The sequence below is a fragment of the Microcebus murinus genome, chromosome 16 (assembly GCF_040939455.1).
Source record: "Microcebus murinus isolate Inina chromosome 16, M.murinus_Inina_mat1.0, whole genome shotgun sequence".
NCBI classification, from domain to species: Eukaryota; Metazoa; Chordata; class Mammalia; order Primates; family Cheirogaleidae; genus Microcebus; species Microcebus murinus.
The window spans coordinates 65,698,293-65,717,221 of NC_134119.1; the positions used below are offsets into that span (position 1 = coordinate 65,698,293).

The 18,929-nt window shown below is 55.9% G+C and overlaps 1 protein-coding gene across 4 annotated transcripts in view; it reads right to left on the minus strand.

Moving 5' to 3' along the window:
* Positions 1-7,195: 7,195 nt before the first annotated feature.
* The window catches only part of ZC3H4 (zinc finger CCCH-type containing 4), a 40,454-nt gene continuing 28,720 nt past the window's right edge, over positions 7,196-18,929 (minus strand). For all 4 annotated transcript variants that reach the window (XM_012761509.2, XM_012761516.3, XM_012761513.2 and 1 more), the window contains 4 exons: positions 15,994-16,358; positions 15,410-15,753; positions 12,290-12,541; positions 7,196-11,092 (listed from right to left, as the gene is read on the minus strand). In XM_012761509.2, coding sequence (XP_012616963.1) covers positions 9,570-11,092; positions 12,290-12,541; positions 15,410-15,753; positions 15,994-16,358 — 2,484 coding nt within the window. In that variant the 3' untranslated portion in view covers positions 7,196-9,569. The remainder of the gene's footprint in view (positions 11,093-12,289; positions 12,542-15,409; positions 15,754-15,993; positions 16,359-18,929) is intronic.

An 18,929-nucleotide genomic window follows, 5' to 3' on the forward strand; every position in this document is an offset into this window, starting at 1 on the left:
AATCTTAACACTGGGAGGCCAAGCCAGGAGGATTGCTTGAGGCCAGGAGTTGGAGAACAGCCTGAGCAACAGAGAGACCCCCATCTCTACTAAAAATACAAAAATTTAGCCGGGCATGGTGGCGCACCCCAGTAGTCCCAGCTACTCGGGAGACTGAGTCGGGAGGATGGCTTGAGCCCAGGAGTTTGAGGTTGCTGTGAGCTAGGCTGACACCAAGGCACTCTAGCCCAGGCCACACACAGAGTGAGGCTCTGTCTCAAAAAAACAATACAAAATAGAAATAGACCATTTCATATAAAAGACTTGAACATCCGTGGATTTGGGCATCAGCTAGAGGCCTGGAACCAATGCCCCCTACACACGCACACACGCACAGATACAGAGACACCGACATAGGTATGTGTAGACGTAGATGATCTCGATACACGTGTATAGGGACACAGAGTAACACATGTATGTATGTATCTGGATTGAGATCTATCTGTATCTACTTGTCTATGTGGCTCTCTGCAGCTACGTATATATCTCATTGGCTCCAGCTCTCTGCGGAACCCTAACACAGTCGCTGTGTTTCTCCAGGTACTAACCCAGCAGCCAAAGCTGTGGCCAGTTCTTTTTTGTTTGTTTTGGGTCACCCAGGAATGTGTGCCACAATTGTTACTGGTGAGTATTTTACCTAGCAATAAAATCTTCTGGATGCCTTTTTTTTTTTTTTTTTTGAGACAGAGTCTCTCTTTGTTGCCCAGGCTAGAGTGAGTGCCGTGGAGTCAGCCTAGCTCACAGCAACCTCAAACTCCTGGGCTCAAGCGATCCTCCTGCCTCAGCCTCCCAAGTAGCTGGGACTACAGGCATGCGCCACCATGCCTGGCTAATTTTTTCTATATATTTTTAGTTGGCCAATTAATTTCTTTCTATTTGTAGTAGAGACGGGGTCTCGCTCTTGCTCAGGCTGGTTTCGAACTCCTGACCTCGAGCGATCCTCCCGTCTCGGCCTCCCAGAGTGCTAGGATTACAGGCGTGAGCCACCGCGCCCGGCCTGTGGCCAGTCCTTGATCTCAGTCCCTTACACTGTCGTTTTGATCGAATGACCAGCCACACTTTGCAGCCAAACCTTACCGTGGGCACCCCCGAGGGCCACTCGCGGACACCGCCCCTGGGCTCCGAGACGCGGGGCCACCGGAGTCGGGGCCGTGCAGGGGATGCGTGGGAGAAAGTGGCTGGGAGCGGAGGAACGGGAAGGCCGGGGGGGGGGGGGGGGGGGGGGGCTGGCGGGGAGGGACAGCCCCGCGACCGGAGAGGAGCTTCCCGAGGCCGCTGAGTCCCGGCCGACTCGGTTGACATGAGCGCCGCCTCCTGGCCACACGGCGAAATTGCAGTCCCCGTCCCTTTGACGCGAGGCTGCGCACGTGACTCGAGTGAGCCCCCCAAACGGAGCAGAAGCGAAGGCCGCTAGATCGCAGTGAGAGCTGTCGGCGCTTCTCCACCGGGTGTCTGTCCCGCCACCTGTCGGGACATTCCAGGGGACAAGCCTCAGTGCATCGGGTCCCCCGTGGCTATGATTAGCAGAACTCTCTGCTGACCTGGAAATAAGAACCAAACTCTCTGGCTAATTCAAGCCACCGCGATGTGACAGTCCGAGTTTCTGCAACATTAACCTCACCTGCTCTTCCTGATACAATTAATTGATGGGCTCCACATTTAAAAAAATTGTTCTGTAGTATTGTGAAGAGCTCCTTGCCAGGCTCACGACGTGGGACACACTGCTGACGGGAAAAAGCAGCTCATGTTCCCTGGGTGGGTCTTTGTAAATATCTGGGTCGCTTGACACCAGCAAAATGATCATGTGGATATTATGTCATCGTTGTGTCTCATCTCTGGGCAGAGGCTTGTTGAAGGCCAAGGGGCGATCCAGGGATTGTCAGCAAAATGACTTCTAAAAGGCATCCAAGGCTGGGCGTGGTGGCTCACGCCTGTAATCCTAGCACTCTGGGAGGCCGAGGGGGGCGGATTGCTTGAGGTCTGGAGTTCAAAACCAGCCTGAGCAAGAGCGAGACCCTGTCTCTATTATAAATAGAAAGAAATTAATTGGCCAAGTAAAATATATATAGAAAAAATTAGCCGGGCATGGTGGCGCATGCCTGTAGTCCCAGCTACTCGGGAGGCTGAGGCAAGAGGATCACTTGAGCCCAGGAGTTTGAGGTTGCTGTGAGCTAGGCTGACTCCACGGCACTCACTCTAGCCTGGGCAACAAAGCAAGACTCTGTCTCAAAAAAAAGAGGGCGACTTCTGGGGCGCCCCTCTCTTTGGACCCCAGAACCTCGTCCACGAGTAAAAATTTAAAGAAAAAAAAAGGGCATCCAGAAGACTTTATTGCTAGGTGTGAAATACCCACCAGTGACAATTGTGGCACACATTCCTGGGTGACCACAAAGGACATCAGTAAATTGCAACCAATCCATTAGAGCCTTCACTGCCCACATCCCCCGAATCAGCTGAAAGAGCAGGATGATGGATTGAACGGTGGACCCCCAAATATCTGGCCACATCCTCAGCCCTGGAAGCTGTGAATGGGCTGTACTTGGGAGCAGGGGCTTTGCAGGTTCATTAATTTAAGGATCTCGAGATGAAATTATCCTTGTGCGGGCCCTAAATCCAGTGACTAAGTATCTTTTTTTCTTGAGACTTTGGACACAGAGTCTCACTCTGTTGCCCAGGCTAGAGTGCTGTGGCATCAGCCTAGCTCACAGCAACCTCAAACTTCTAGGCACAAGCAATCCTCCTGCCTCAGCCTCCCGAGTAGCTGGGACTACAGGCATGCGCCACCATGCCCGGCTAATTTTTTCTATATATTTTTAGTTGGCCAATTAATTTCTTTCTATTTATAGTAGAGACAGGGTCTTGCTCTTGCTCAGGCTGGTCTCGAACCCCTGACCTTGAGTGATCCTCCTGCCTTGGCCTCCCAAAGTACTAGGATTACAGGCGTGAGCCACTGCACTAGGCCTAGTGACTAAGTATCTTTATAAGACACAGAAGTGGCAGACACAGAGAAGGGTGTGAAGACGGAGGTGGAGAATGGAGCCATGCAGCCACCAGCCCAGGGGGGCCAGGCAGCTGTCAGAAACTTGGAGGGACAGGGAAGGACCCTCCTCTAGAGCCTTTGGAGGGAGCGTGGCCCTGCCCACACCTTGATGTCAGACTTCCGGCCTCCAGAATACATTTCTGTTGTTTGAAGCCACCCCATTTGTGGTTATTTGTTATGTTACAGCAGCCCCAAGAAAGCCGATAGGAACGGAAGGCCAAAGTGGAATTTGGAGAAATCAGTCTCTGAAGTTCTGGAAGAATCGGGGCTGGGGGCTGCTCTGCAGGAAGGAAGGATTTCCCCTGAGCCAGCAGACCTGGGAGGTGTCGCCTGAGGCAGAGTATTCAAATGTGCTGTGAAACGAAGACACGGCATTTGGGCAGAGAAGTGGCCATTCCTCAGGCAGGAGGCTCATGCCCAACTTGGAGACCAGCTGTACTTCAGGATCATGGTGGCAGACCCAGATCAAGCCCCTCTGGTTTACAACAAAGTTAACCTTCGTGATCCCAGCAGTATTGAAACATATTTTTTAAATAGATAGTCATTCTTTCCTGGTCAATCGCTAATAAAAAAAAAAGAAAAGAAATAAAAAGAAAAATTAAAAAAATATATATATAGTAGGCCAGGCACAGTGGCTCACATCTGGAATGCCAGCACTTTGGGAGGCCAAGGCAGGAAGATCACTTGAGGCCAGGAGTTCAAGACCAGCCTGAGCAAAACTGAGACCCCATCTTTACAAAAAACTTAAAAATTAGCCAGTGTACTCCCCTGCTACTTAGGAGGGTAGAATGGTGCAGCCACTGTGGAAAACAGTCTGGCAGTTTCTTCAAAAGTTAAGCCATTCAGCTATAAAAAGGAAAGAAGCTCTGATACATGCTACAGTGTGTCGGATTTACCTTAAAATATGATGCTAGTAAAAGAAGCCAGGTACAAAGAGGCCACGTATTATTCGATTCCACTTATATGAAATGTCCAGAATAGACAAAGCCACAGAGAGAGAAGGCAGGTTAGTGGTTGCCAGGTGATGGGGAGAGGAAGGAATAAGAAGTGACTGCTTCATGGGTACGGAGTTTCCTTCTTGTGCCGTGAAAATGTCCTGGAACTAGATATAGGTGATGGTTGCACGACATTGTGAATGTACTAAGTGCCACTGAATTGTTCGTTTTACAAAGGTTAATTTTATGTTGTGTGAATTTCAACCCAATTAAAAAATATATAAAATGTTGGCAAGGATTAGAAGCAATTGGAACCCTGGTGAGAATGTAAAATGGTATAACCAATTTGGAAAACAGTTTGACAGTTTCTTATAAAACTAAACACACACCTGCCTTATAGCTGGCAACCTCACTCCTACGTTTGTACTCATAAATTAAAATCGGTGTTCAAGGCCAGGCGCGTTGGGTCACGCCTGTAATCCTAGCACTCTGGGAGGCCGAGGCGGGCGGATTGCTCGAGGTCAGGAGTTCGAAACCAGCCTGATCGAGATCCCCCCCCCTACTAAAAATAGAGAAAAATAGAAAAGAAATTCATTGATCAACTAAAAATATATATAGAAAAAATTAGCCAGGCATGGTGGCGCATGCCTGTAGTCCCAGCTACTCGGGAGGCCGAGGCAGGAGGATCGCTTGAGCCCAGGAGTTTGAGGTTGCTGTGAGCTAGGCTGACGCCACGGCACTCACTCTAGCCTGGGCAACAAAGTGAGACTCTGTCTCCAAAAAAATAAAAATAAATAAAATCAGTGTTCAAACAGAGACCTACATGCAAATGGTTTTGGGGTTTTTGTTGTTGTTGTTTGAGACAGAGCGAAGGAGTGGCGGGATGGCCACACAGCTACCTGCATGGCAAGGCAGACACAGCAAGACGTTAACAACTGTAGGAACTGAGCAGTGGTCAGGCGGCACCCCAGGACCCGGACTGTTGGTCCCAGTGTGCAGGTGACCTTTGGCAGTGGAAAGTTCTCGACACAGCTCCTGGCCCCACTCTCCAGCTGATGCCACCCCTCAGCCTCTGTATTTTCCTCCAGCCGTGATGCTTCCTTGGGCTCCACCTGCTTCCTGCGTGACATCGTCCGCCCCTGCCGTTTCAGTGGCCAACTCCATGGAGGGGCCTCCCGCAGCCTCCAGCCCGGAGCTCCGGTGCACAGCTGTACTCGGCCCTTCCCAGAACGCCCCCCACCCCGTGCACCCCCTGCCAGCTGCCTCAGACACCCTCGCTGTCCCCGGCCACACTAACCCGGTTACCAAGTCCTATCTCCTTATGCCCCGAGTCTCTAAGCCATCCGCTCGCAGCCCCCCCACTGCCTGGGCTCCAGTCGCCCATTATCCCACCAGGTTCCCTGGCTCCTCATTTCCTATTACCTGGCCAGAAGGAAGGTTCTGGACTCCAAGTGTGATGACCTTCAAGCTCTTCCCTCCCCATATCCCTAATGCAGCCTCTGAGGCTCTCCAGGACGTGCCAAACTCCCCAAGTCCAGGTGATGTCTTCCTTCCTCTCGAAGGAAGACATCCTGTCTGCCTTGCCCAGACAGCCAGTCACCCCGACTGTACCCCAGTGCTGGCCAGAGTCATGCAAGCCCCAAGCTCTGCAATGAAACCATGGCGGTGCCCTCCCAGCTCAGCCCCTGGACGGTGGGTCTTTGATTAAGTCTAAGAACCCATCGTGAGATTTCTATTCCCCTTCCAGGCAGGGAAGGGCTCACAATCTAATCCTGGCCAAGGAGAGCTAAAGAAACATCTGCTGAGAAGGGATTCTGGGAAGTATTTCCTTGCTAGTAAAAAGATACAGGCAGAGAACCATTTCCTTCCTGGTTCCATGCCTGGTGAGGGAAGGTCAAGGTGGAAGATGCTCAGGACTGGTGGAATGCAAAGAGGGCTTGAGCTCGGGGGGACTCTTCCCAACTCTACCAGCCTAGCAACTGCCCCACGGCATTGTTTCATGAGACAATGGATTCCTGCCTGTTTGAGCCAGTTGAGTTGGAGTTTTATATTGTAGGTGAAATCATCCTTACTCACGGCATTGTTTCATGAGACAATGGATTCCTGCCTGTTTGAGCCAGTTGAGTTGGAGTTTTATATTATAGGTGAAATCATCCTTACTCAATAGAAGTGAGTTGGAAGAAATTCAGAGACAGAACTCTTAATTTTTGACATAAACCTAGAATTTACCTGCTTAGACCAGCAACCAGTGCATGGCAACGAGATCCCTTCTCTGAGGATTACGTGGGGTTGCCAGTTAAAAGGCAACACGGCCCTGCGAAGCTCCGAAGCTCCGTGTCCTAATCCTCTCGAATTCCCTAATCTCGTGAATATGTAATTGACATGGCAAAGGGAACTTTGAAGACACAACCAGCCTGGATTACCCAGGTGGCCCAACCTAAGCACACAGACCCTTAGACGTGAACCTTTCCCAGTCGTGGCCACAGAGAAGTGACGTTGCCAGCTTTGAAGATGAAAGAAGAGGCCGTGAGCCAAGGAATGCTGGTGGCCTCTGCAAGCTGGAAGCCACAAGGAAATGGATTCTCCCTGTTCTAAGAAGAAACGTGGTCTCGGCAACAGCTTGCTATCAGCCCAGTAGGACCCGTGTCACCGTTCTGACCCCCAGAACCGTTGATAAGATTTGTGTTGTTTTAAGCCATTTGAATTTGATAATGTGTACAGCAGCCCTGGAAAAGGCACACAGGCCACTTGAACAGAGGCCAAAATCCGCCCAGGGGAGACGTGCCCACCTGCATGGCCCGGCCGGACACCACTTCCTCAGGGAAGACCGGATAAGCCCCTCCCATCCGTGGAAGCCAGCCTCGGTGTCCCGTTTGTGTTCACCACTGGCCTTTCTTCCTAAGCTCCTTGGGGGCCTGTGTGGGTCACCCCTGGATCCCAAATGCTGAGACTGGCCAAAGTGGCAGCTCAGGAACCTCGGGGTGCAGTCGTTGGCAGATGATCTGCAGCCAATCACTGAGGAAAGTGTAGGCTGTCTGGACACACAAACTGTCCCACCGTGTCCCCTCGCCAATCACTGAGAGAACAAGTCCAGGCTTCACCTGGCTTCCTCCCCACACCCCCTTGTTAATTCCCAGGCAAGGGACGGTCTGGGCCACTAGGAGAGACTAGACTCACAGGCTTTTTAAAATAACTGCATCCTTTAATGGCAGTAATACAATTATTGGATTAAGAGACCACAGGAGAAAAGGCAGGTGACGTTTCTGGAAGACAGGTATGGAGTACAAAAAGGGGGATGGAATAGAGTCATGCGACGATCATTGTAAAAATACAGTACGTTATATACATATTTGCACCATCAACTTTCAACTCTGAAATAGTATTTACACTTTTGTTACAATCCTGGTTAGAGAACAATTTTTCTTTAAAAGCTCGGCCTGATGGCAAATGAAAATTTCGGGTGAATTCATAGTCCCATGAGGTTCTTAGGCTGAATATTCCATTGAGGAGGGTTCCAGCTTCTATTTCATCCACAGATTTCGGTTTTAAAAAATATTTAATTTTTCTTTTACAAAAGAAAGTTCTCAAAAGGAGAAAGAAAAAAAAAAAAAACAAACAAACACTGCCACACTGCGTATTCTTACTTATTGTGCAAACACCAGGGCCGCAGCCTCCGCTGCGGGGCCAACTCTGGTGGCTGCAGACAAATCTCACTAATGATTGGTTAAAAAACAAAACAAAAAGGACAAAAAGACAAACCAACCAACCTGATCAGGGCGCTGAGCCCGGGCTGTCTGGCCCTGCCTTACCTGCCCTGCCTCTGGGCCCCAAACTCATGAGTTTTTCATTTTTTTCTCTTTTTGGGGTGGGGGTGGGGATGGTATAGGAGCCTTGTTCACCTCCTGGCGAAAGGAGGTGGGAGGGGGAGTCCTTTAACTGGTGACCAGGTGGCCTCGTCGTCAGCAAGGAGGAGACCCAGGCCTTCAGCCAGCAGCAGGACCAGGAGTGACGGCAGGAGACGGACACACAAGTAAACAGGCTTCTGGGGCCGTGCAAGGGACCCAGTTCCCTGGGCCGGTCTCCCCAGGCCACGTCCACGGCTGACCGTCAGCTGGGCTCTGTGGGTGAGGCTGGACCTCGGCCGGCGGGAGAGGGGCGGGGGCGGGAGGGGCCGGTGCAGATGTCTCCACTGTCTCGGCTCAGCCGGACGAGGGGAGGACACAGCCCTCGGTCCCTCCTTCCCCCAACGGGGTCCTGGCCTCTCTCCTGGAAAGGGCCAAGCGCGCCCGCCCCTCTCCTGCCCTGGCCACAGGCGCCCACCCTCCCCTCAGGCTCCCTTCCGGAAGTGCCCATACACCCAACACCGCGACGTGCCTCTGAACCCCTGCGCCAGTTGGCTCGGGAGAGGAAACCAAACACACGGCTACCTTGTGCCCTACACGCGACGCAGCTTAAGGAGGCGCAGAGAAGCGGGAAGAGAAGCGACACTTGGCTACAGAGCTGTTCCAGGGCTCCCTGCCTCGCGGCCCGCCTCGCGGCCTGGCAGGGCGGCCACACTCGGATCCTTGAGCTGTCTCCAGGGCCGGGCCGGCAGTGCGCACGCCGGGCGCTGCGGCCTCTGAGGGCCAGGCAGAGCCGGCACGGGGGAGGACGCAGCCGTGACAGGGCAGGGGGGTAATACTGACAGAGGCGCTACTCCGGGGGCTGCTCCTGCACGCAGCTGTTCCGGAGCCACCACCTCGAGCTGGCCCCGCCGCCTCCAGGTCCGTCTCACCCCGGAGTCTGCGCGGGCTGGAGGCTGGAGGGCGTTGGGTTTCGGGACGACTCGGGATGGAGAGCGGCAGGGAGGGCCGCGTGCCAGTCCAGGCAGACAGAGCAGGCGAGGGCCGCCAGCTGCCCGGGATCGCCCAGGGCTCTTCTTTCTTTGATTCGTTTTCACTTTCGGCATCTCCTAAAGTGGGTTGTCACAGCCTGTGCTGAAGAGACGGGGACGGTGCGTCCTAAGGTTCTAGAAATAAATACCTGGGCCTGCTTCCACTCGGGCCCTGCCGTGGCGGGACCCCATGTCCCCGTGCCCAGTGGCACAGGGCGAGTAGCATTCGGTGCCTTCTCAGACGCCTGCTGTTCCCTTTGTCCTGGGGAGGGGCCAAGTGTTGCCCAGAGAAGCCATGGGGCCCCGGACTCGGAGGGCCCCGGCCCAGCAGCGCCCACCGGGGCCGAGGCCCGAGCACTCGCAACTATTCATGGGCACAAGCTGGTTTTCTTGGTGGGAGCTGGGCGCCCCACAGCACTGACCAGAACTGAAGATGGTTATATACAATTTATAAGTCTCAAAGAAAGTACTACTCAAAAAAAAAAAAAAAAAAAAAAAAAAAGACAGAAAAAGAAAAGAAAGGAAAAGAAAAGACAAAGAAAGAAAAAGGAAGAGGGGAAAAAAGAAAAAAAGAATGAACACCCAGAGTCCCCCGCCACCCCCAGGCTCCCAACTCCGGCCGCTGCCCACACACGTCACCCTGGGCGGGGAGGGTGGCGGGAATGCTGGCCCTGGCGTAACACTACTGGCAAAAGGGGGAGGCAGTGGGGTCGAAGCCTTTAAAAACATCTTTCAGGGACCCTGCGTCCTGCTCGCCCTCGCGGGCCGGGCTGTTGCCAGCAAATGGGCTTCCCGTGCCCGTCTTGGGCGCCTGCTTCACCGTCCCAAAGAGGGTGGTGGGCACAGGCAAGTTGTGCACCCCGGGCTGGGGTGGGGCGCCCTCCGGCGGCGGGGTCACCGTGGTGGCAGCGGAGGCTGCGGCAGCCTTGGGCCGGGGCCGGTTGTAACTGTTGTATCTGTCCGTGGCGGCGGCCGCGGCCCCGTCTGCACCGGCCTTCGCAGTCTCTGGCTGTTCCAGGGCAGACTTGCGGACGAAAGGGGGCTCCTTGGCCTTGGAGGCCAAGCTCTTGCCGTTGCCCTCGGGGCACTTGGGCGGCGCGCCCGCGTCGGCAGCCGGCTCTGCCGCTTTGCCGCCCGTGTTGGGAGTCCTCGGGTCGTACAGGCTGATGCCACTCAGCACGCTGCTCTGCCCGCTCCCGCTTCCCTGGCCCAGCCCACCGGCTGCCAGCACACGAGGGTCGTAGGGAGCTGTGGCCGGTGGGGACGAGTCCCTGCTGGGGCTGCGGGCTGGAGACGGCACTTCTGTGGGGCCGGGCTTGGCGGCCCGGGAGGAGGCCGAGGAGTCTGCTGGTTTCTGCAGCCGAGGGTCGGTGGGGGGTTTCCGCACCCGGGGGTCACTGGGCTTGTCACTTGAGCCGGGGGCCGCGGAGGGGCCTGTGGCGTTGACAGTCTTGAGGATTCGAGAGAGGAGTTCAAAGTCGGGGAGGTTGGAGCCGGACGTGCCGGGGTCTGTGGAAGTGCCGGGGCGCTGCCGGGCGTTGGGGGGCCCCGCGGTGGAGGAGCGGTGCAGCCTGGGGTCCAGGGCAGGCATGGACTGCAGGGCGGCGGGCACCGGGGGTGCCGCGTCCTGCTTGGGGATGGGCAGGGGGATCAGGTCCTCGGGGTTCCAGAGCACGGTGCGGGCAAAGCTCGGCTTGCTCAGGGTCACGTCCTTCTTGATGTGGCTGAACTGCTGCAGCTGTGATCTCGGGTCCCGCAGCGGGTGCCCGGGGAGGGGGTCCAGGGGAATGTTCACGGCCTTCTCCCGCAGGGCCCGCTCTCCCTCCTCCTCTTCTGTGGGGGACGGCCCGGGCGCCTTGCAGCTGCCAGGGCCCGCGGGGCTGGAATGGAGGCTGCCCTCAGGCTTGGCAGCGGGCAGGGCGCGAGCCAGCCGAGGGTCCGAGGGCCCCGAGTCCCCTGGGCCCGGCCCTCCAGAAGCCTCGGCGTGGCGGGAGAGTCTGGGGTCCCGGCTGAGGCGAGGGTCAGCCAGCCGGCCTCCTGTGGGGTGTCCCTTATGGAGGCGGGGGTCCCCCAGCCCACTGCTGCTCAGCTCCCCGACTGAAGCCTGGGGTCGGCTAGACGTCTGCTGCCTCAGGGTCTTAAGGATGGAGGTGACACTGCTCCCACCCTCGTCCTCATCACTGGAGTACCAGTTTCCGGTGTCACCTGAGAAAGAACAGAACGGGGAAGGGGTGAGCGGCCACCACATTCACCATCGGCCTTCTCTGACCCCAAAGCAGCCCACTGGGTGACAGACTCCTCTGCTCTTACCTCTGCGAGCCCCAGAGCCCTCTCCCGGGACCCCTCCCGCAGCGGGCTGCCGAGGGAGCGGGCTCCGCAGGCCAGGGGCGGATGTCTACGGAGCTTTCCTGCTTGCCGGCACTGTGCTAAGTGGTTTGTTTTATTTAAATAACTCACAACCACCCAGGATGCAGTGTTACTATCATGGCCATTTCACAGATGAGAAAACAGAGGCACAGTGCCCTCCCACTGGGGGCAAGGCCAGGACGGCACTCGGGCCCCAGGCTCTGCTGCCCACCCCTCCCCTCCGGCTGGTTCAGCCCCCAGCATGGCAAATCCGGCTCCAGGGACCTCTTTCTGGAGGTCCTGGCAGCAGCCACTGCTGACTCGGCTCTCACTGGGCTGGGAGCTCACAGACATTTGCCTCTAGGCCACTCACAGTGTCCCCCCTGGTCCCAGGGAAGGGCACGTGCTGACAAACTGTATCACCAGCTGATAAGAAGCGGAGCCAGGGGAAGACTCAGAACCTGGCCTCGGCACCACCTCCCCGGCAGGGGAGATGTGAACCACCAGCCCGGGGCCCCTCCTGCTGTCCCCACTGGCTCCCGGGTTCCTGTCAGGGCCACCCGTGGCCTCTGGCTTCCGGATCTAGACAGCACTTGTCCATTTTACCCTGGGGTGGACGCCACCAGCTCGACCACACAGCACGAGACCTGGTGGCTGTCTGTGACTGTAGTTATTACTGGTTTATTTCAACGACCAGCTCTTATCTGCCGGCGCCCAAGCGCGCGGTCGGGGATGGGGCTGTGAGGTCTCCCTAAAGCCTCGTCGGGAAGGGCGCGGGCACTCTATCCCGCCGGCCGCCGTCTCCTCCGGGCCCAGCCCGCCGTCCTTCTCCACGGGACCAGGTTCCCTCCCAAACCCCAAGACACAGAGGGCAGCCCTGACTTCCACTTTCTTCAGGGATATGCAGCAGCCCCAGCCTGGCTTCACTGTCCTGGACAGGGGTCCTCCCTGGCCACAGGCTCCTTCCCAACAGGACACCCGACCTAGGCATGCCCCACCTCTCCCCTGCACAGCGGCCCGGGGGGCCTGCGCCCCTGCCCCTGGGAGGACACATGCCTTCCTCATTCTCCCGGTCCTGCTTGCTGCTCTCAGCCAGCCTCCTCGCTCTCTCCTCCTCCTCCTGCTGCTTCTGCTGGATCCTCAGGTACAGGGCCCTCTGGGCCGAGGGCAGGAAGTCGGGGACACCGGCGCCCGGCTTCGGCCGGCCTGGGGGCCCTCCCTCAGGGAAGCTGTCGGGCTCCAGAGGGTGCTCGGGGAAGAGGTGCTCCCCAGGCTCCCCCGGCAGCTCTTCGTAGTGCCCGTAGTCCTCTGTGGCAGGGAAGAACCGAGGGTTCGTGTCGGGAAGGGCCTCCAGGTGCCAGCTCCAACCCCCCTGCCCTTCGCTGCAAGACCCAACCCCTGATGGCGCCGGCGACACGCACGGGCTGACAGCCCGGCCGCGGGCACGGGGCAGCTCGCCAGGACTCCCACCTATGATGCCACCGTGAAGAATGAGGGTCACAGAGAGGGTTTCATGACACGCGCGAATGCTCATGAGGTGGAAACAGGATGGAACACTGTATGTATTTTGTGAAACTCGCAGACAAGGCTTTGAAAAGACAGACAGAAAACAGTCTCTCTGGAAAGGGGACTCTGGAGGGACAGGCCGGTGAACTTGCACTTTCTACTCCACATACTTCTAATTATTTGCTATGAGCACGAGTCTCATGGTTTCTTTTTAACAATCAATAAAGAAAAACAGCGCTCCTCACAGTGAGCCCATGGTGTGAGCTCAGCCACGTCCAACGACAAAAGCCAGAGAAAGAAAAGAACGAAATGCACCAAAACGCTGCTCTGGCCACACGTCACCCCAGACGCCGGTGGGTGGAGGCCTCTCCTCCACAGGGTCCTGAACTCTGCCAAGTGTCCCTAAGCAGCTGCCACATCAAGGGGGCACCTCGGGAAGCAGGGGACGGAGGGGCGCAGGGCGGCACCCGGCACCAGCCGCCTCACCCCAGACCCAGCCAGCACCGGAGCCTCGAGCGGCGACAGCAGCACAGGCTCGGAGCGTGGGGATGCGGCAGGCAGGTGGCGAGGGCAGACTGAGCGTCAGTCCCGGATACGCTGTTGGTGTGAATGACACGAGTGTGGCACAGGGCAAGTCACCAGGACGGGGAACGTCTAGAGTCGGGGCTGCCCCACAGCAATGCTCTGCAAGACAGACGTGCTCCAGATCTGCACGGCCGTAGGGCCACACTATCCTCCTGCGGCTGCGGAGCACCTGAAATGTGGCGAGTGCGACCAACTGTAGCTATCATTTAATTTATATTAATTTAAGTCTATAGAATTAAAAAACATTAATTTTGTCAATGTTTCACATGCAAAAAATATATAAAGCAAAAAGTCGCTTTCTGCTAGCACCTGTACTCTATCGTGTGAACCTGACGCGCCAGCCTGCCACACTTCTGCTTGGACCTGGGGACACCCAGTGACCAAGACAGTCAAAGTTCCTCCTTCACAGAACGAACAGTCTGTGAATATACTAAAAGCCACTAGGTAGGACAGGCGCAGTGGCTCACGCCTGCAATCCCAGCACTCTGGGAGGCTGAGATGGGAGGACTGCTCGAGGCCAGCAGTTCAAGACCAACCTGGCCAACATAGTAAGATGTTGTCTCTACAAAAAATAAACCACCACTAACTGCACACTTTTAGAGGGCAGATTTTATGGGAATTAAAATTTTATGGGAATTTTGGAAGTACTTTTATGGAGCAAAAAATTAAAAGTAAATAATAAATTTTAAAAAATTTTAAATAAAAAATAAAAATAAAATTTTATGGGAATTAAAATGGAGACAGCCTGACTTTGCTTCCCCTCCCTGCCCCTGCAGAGCCTTCTCCATACACACGTGTTAAAGGTGAGGGCCAGGGAACCCCAGCACCCTCTCTCGGACGCCTGCTTTGCTCACTCGAGAATTCAGACGCATCTCTCTAAAGCCCCGGCTCTCGCCCAGACACCTGCTCTCACAGCTCCACACGCCACCTACACACACCCCAACCCCCCAAAAAGGGGCATCTCACACTTAACGTGGCTGAAGCAAAGCGCTGCCACCCGCCCGACCAGGCTCTCCGTGGGCCCTGCTGCGTTAGGAACAACGCGGGCGCCCCCGAGGGACCCGCACACACCAACCCCATCCTCGCTGCCGCTCCTGCCCGCCCTGCAGAGCACACACAGGCGCATGTTGGCCCATGGGGCCGCGTCTGAACCTTGAAGCTTTGCCCTGCTACCTGCTACTCCAGCCACCTCAGGACTGCCACCCTGTTCACCTCTGCCCAGGTCAACCTCATGGCAGCCCGAAAGCATCTCCATTCTACCCTGGCCCCAGCACACCCCAACATTCTTCACAGCGACGAGGCCACCCCTTGCCAACCGACAGCCCCCTGTGCTGGGACCCCTCCCCTCGGCCTGCGTAGACCTGGGGTGCGCGGCTGCCCCGACTCCCGCAATCACAAGTCAAGTTGCGCTTCTCAGAGAGGCTTCTGTGACTGTCCCACAGAGGCACTGCGCCTGCCCCACCACGACCCCCTCCTCACAAGTTTGCCATCTCCCTCCCTCCGCTGCAGCGCAGCTGACACAGGAGCGGTGGCCTCGAGCACTGAGCCCAGGCAGCGGGCACATCCCCGCTGTGCGGGTTGCCCGAGGCACTGCAGGGGGCATCGGACCCCCTGCCATCTAGGACAGCACCAGCACACAAGCAAAAGAAGGAAAATGGCCAGTCACGTGGACACAACAAGCACAGTCACAGGGTGGACACTAGCAGCTCCAAGCCGAGAGCTGTCCGGAAGGAGGCGACTCTGGCCAAGACACTTGACTTACTCCTGAGCCTCAGCCTCAGCCTCTTAGCCTCACACCAGTCCACACTTGTCCCTCTAACTTCCCATGCTCCTGACTCCAGGCATGGAAACATTTTTAAAGATTAAATAAATTATACTGATTAAATAAACATATATTCTCTTCTGCCTCAACACAATAATGAATCGATGTCACTGAAAACATTCAACCATTCAATGGGACAGAGATGGGAGTTGAATTCATGCTTTTGAAGAGACTCGGACCCAGGAAGAAAACTCGTATGTTCCCCAACCCTACCCCTTTGTGCAAAGCCCCCGCCCTGCAGCCACGCCTGGAGCCCCACGTACCTGCTTCCCCCAGGAGTCCTGGCTCCATCTCCATGCCCTCCTGCTGCTGGTAGAAGTTTTCATAGAAGTTCTGGGCTGGCGGGATGGGGGGCATCATTCCGGAGTGTGGGGAGTCTCCAGGACCATAGGGCATCATTGGGGGGCCACCAGGTCCCATGGGCGGGCCGGGGTTCATGCCAGGGCCCATCTGCATATCGGGGTGCATGTCCGGGTGCATGTCGGGGTGCATGTCCGGGTGCATGTCAGGATGCATGTCGGGGTGCATCGGGGCACCCATTGGCCCTGGGGGTCCCATGTTGGGCCCAGGACCCATTGGCCCTGGGGGTCCACCAGGTCCAGGGAACCTAGAGGAGGAGAAAATGGTGTCTGTGAGGGAAGCTGTAGGAAAAGGGCAGTGGCCACCCCAAAGGAGCCGTGGAGGGCACCAGGGACAAACAAGCACTAAGGGGAGGGCTACAAGCCCAAGGTCATGGGCCACAGAGCAGGACTCCAGCAGCTTCAGAGAAAGGCAGCCGCTGCCCCAGCCGGCTCGCGACGACAGGTGGACAGCCCCCCCAGCCTCAGCTGGGGCCCAGGGCACTCACCTCACACCCAGCTTCTCAGCCAGCTGCCCTGTGGGCCGTACCACAATCTCAAACAACGAAGGGATCTTCTTATTGTACATGTCCTGCTGCTGCTGCAGCTGCTGAGGTGACAGCGGCTCGTGCACCGGCATGGGCATCTGCGGGGGCCCAGGGGGTGGAGGCGGGGGTGGAGGTGGGGGTGGGGGGCCACCCTGCATGGGCCTGCCATTTGGAGAGGTCGGGGCCTGGGGGCCAGGGGGCCGAGGAGGGGTGGGCAGGAGCCCCACGCCAGGGGGCGGTTTGGGCAGAGGGTTGATGCCCTGCTTCTTCAGCTCCTCGACCTCCTTCTCGTCCTCAGCGCCCGCTTCTGCGTCATCAGCCAACATCTGTGGGCGAGAAAGGCAAGAGGGGAGTGACCGTCTAAGGCCTGGACAAGAATCGGGCTGCAATGGGCCTCTCCAGTGCTGAGAGCTGAAGTTTATGAGGAAAAATCTAATACACAAGGACCTGGAGGCTCCCAAAGCAAAGGACAAAGACCAGGGTTCCTCTTTGTGATGAAACTCATCATTAGACACCCCTCTGCTCCACCTCCTGGGACCAGCTAGCGAGGACAGCCAGTCCTGTCCCATGGCTCAGAGTATACCACTTTAACCATTTTAAAGGGAACAGCTCAGTGGCACTAAACTCATTCACAATGTCGTGCAACCACCACCTCTATCTAGCTCACTCTCATCATCCCCACAAAGGAGACCCCGCACACACTAAGCAGCCGCTCCCCTTCCCTGCCCCCGGCCCACCCTCCATCCTGGGCCCTAAAGTCACCCTCTGCACACCAGCAGAGCAACCTTCACTTCACTGTCACAAAGATGGCCACACCCCTGTACTGCTAAGTCCTTTCCATGCAGCCTCGATGTCTTCAAGTAAAGGGCAAAACTTACCAAGGCCACGCCACATTAAACAGGAGCAAGCCTGACCACAGCGTCTCCCTGCCCAAGCCCCCACCTCGCCCCTCCAAGCTCCCACCCATAATGACCAGTGCCTCTTTGAAACGCGGCCTCCCAGCCTGGCACCTGGTCCCGCTCCCAGTCTCTTCCCGACTGCAGCTCTCCCAGAGGGCTTCCCACTCCTCTAAGACTAGGTGTAGCCCTTTGGGGCCACAAAACACGCAGCACTTCCCCATACGACCTCTCCCCCTCTCCATCAGACTGCCAGCTCCGGGGCTCCCCCTCTCCATCAGACTGCCAGCTCCAGGGCTCCCCCTCTCCATCAGACTGCCAGCTCCAGGGAGACTGCTATTCCGCACTGCCAGCCTGAAGCTCAGCACACAGCAGGCGCTTAAGTACACCCTCATTAACTGAGTTAGCGAGTTAACTGAGGCCCTCATCACAGCACAACCCTCAAGTAGCCGCAGCCTCCTCCTCCTCCTCCCTGGCTCCCAACAGGAGGCTGCTACTGCCTCTCATCTCAGCACTTGGCCACCACGCAGTCTCCCTCAGCCTCACGGTCTCCCTCAGCCTCGCATGGACCCCAAGGTGTACTGAAGAGGATTCCAGCTCAAGACACAGACACTCCAATGCAGGCGTCTTCAAACTCCGGCCTGCGGGCCACACGCAGGTGTTTTTGCCCCTTTGTTTTTTTACTTCAAAATAAGATATGTGCAGTGTGCATAAGAATTTGTTCATAGTTTTTTTAAAACTATAGTCCGGCCCTCCAACAGTCTGAGGGACAGTGAACTGGCCCCCTGTTTAAAAAGTTTGAGGACCCTGCTCTTATGTAAAATACATAAGAGAAATTCAAAAGGCTGAACACAAACTCCCTCCCAGCGCAGAGCCATGGAGCGCACTTCTATCCCCAGGTCGCCCCACGGCCGCACCCTGGTCCCTCCACCAGCTGCCCCGCTGGTGCCAAAACCTCCCTTACAGGAGCGATTCTCGGCCACCCAAGGGGTTTCTAAATGTCAAAATTTACCTTTTCCACACAGAAGGGATGGTCACACGTGAACAGACAAAAAAGGCAAGCGGGCCAAGCTTCATCAAACCAATAAGCTCAAGGCAGTTGGTTATAAATTCTACGTTTTTGCCCCAAAGTGGAAACAATCCACATGCCCTTCAGCTGACGGGTGGCTAAGCGACCGGGATCGTCCACACAGTGGAGTCTCACCAGCAACAAACGGCAATTAACTACTGACCACAACAACACGGGTGAATCTCACATGCATTTTGCCAAGTGCGAGAAGTCAGACTCGAGACAGACACACACACACACACACACACACACACACACACACTCTTAAAGGCTGTTTACCATATGATTCTATTTATATGACATTCTTAAAAAGGCAAAACCACAGGGACAGAAAACAGATCAGTGGTTGTCAAGGGCTGGACACAGGGAGAGGCATTTATTATCGAGGGCACAGAGGAGTGTTTGGGGTGAGGGATGGATTTCCTGTATGTAGATGGTGGGGTGGTGACACGCCCACCATGTATTTGTCAAAGCCCACAGAACTGCAAATTAACACAGAGGATTTTCCTGGACACAAAGTGTACCTCAAAAAACCTGACTACAAAGAAACTCTGTGCAACGAAGTATTGAAGTCTAAAGAACCATGATGCACGCACCTTACTCTCAGGTGGATCAAGGAAAAGCCATATCACACCCACATACAAACTAAAACAAGAGCAAGCGAACAGGGCAAAGTATCACTAACAGATGAATCTGGGTGGAGGGACTCCTTCCTGCCACCTGCTCCCATATAAGCATCATCACCAACCCCAAATGCAGGCAACTTTCCAAACCTAGACTAGGGAGATGGAAACTGACATTTCTAAACAGATGGACATGTCACCAAGGAGTAGGAAAACGAGACTGAAGAAAAGCGGGTGGAGAGGATAAAAGAGCATAGACGCTCAAGAGAGGGTGGCTAGGGCCTAGTCCTCAGTGCCACCACAACCTGG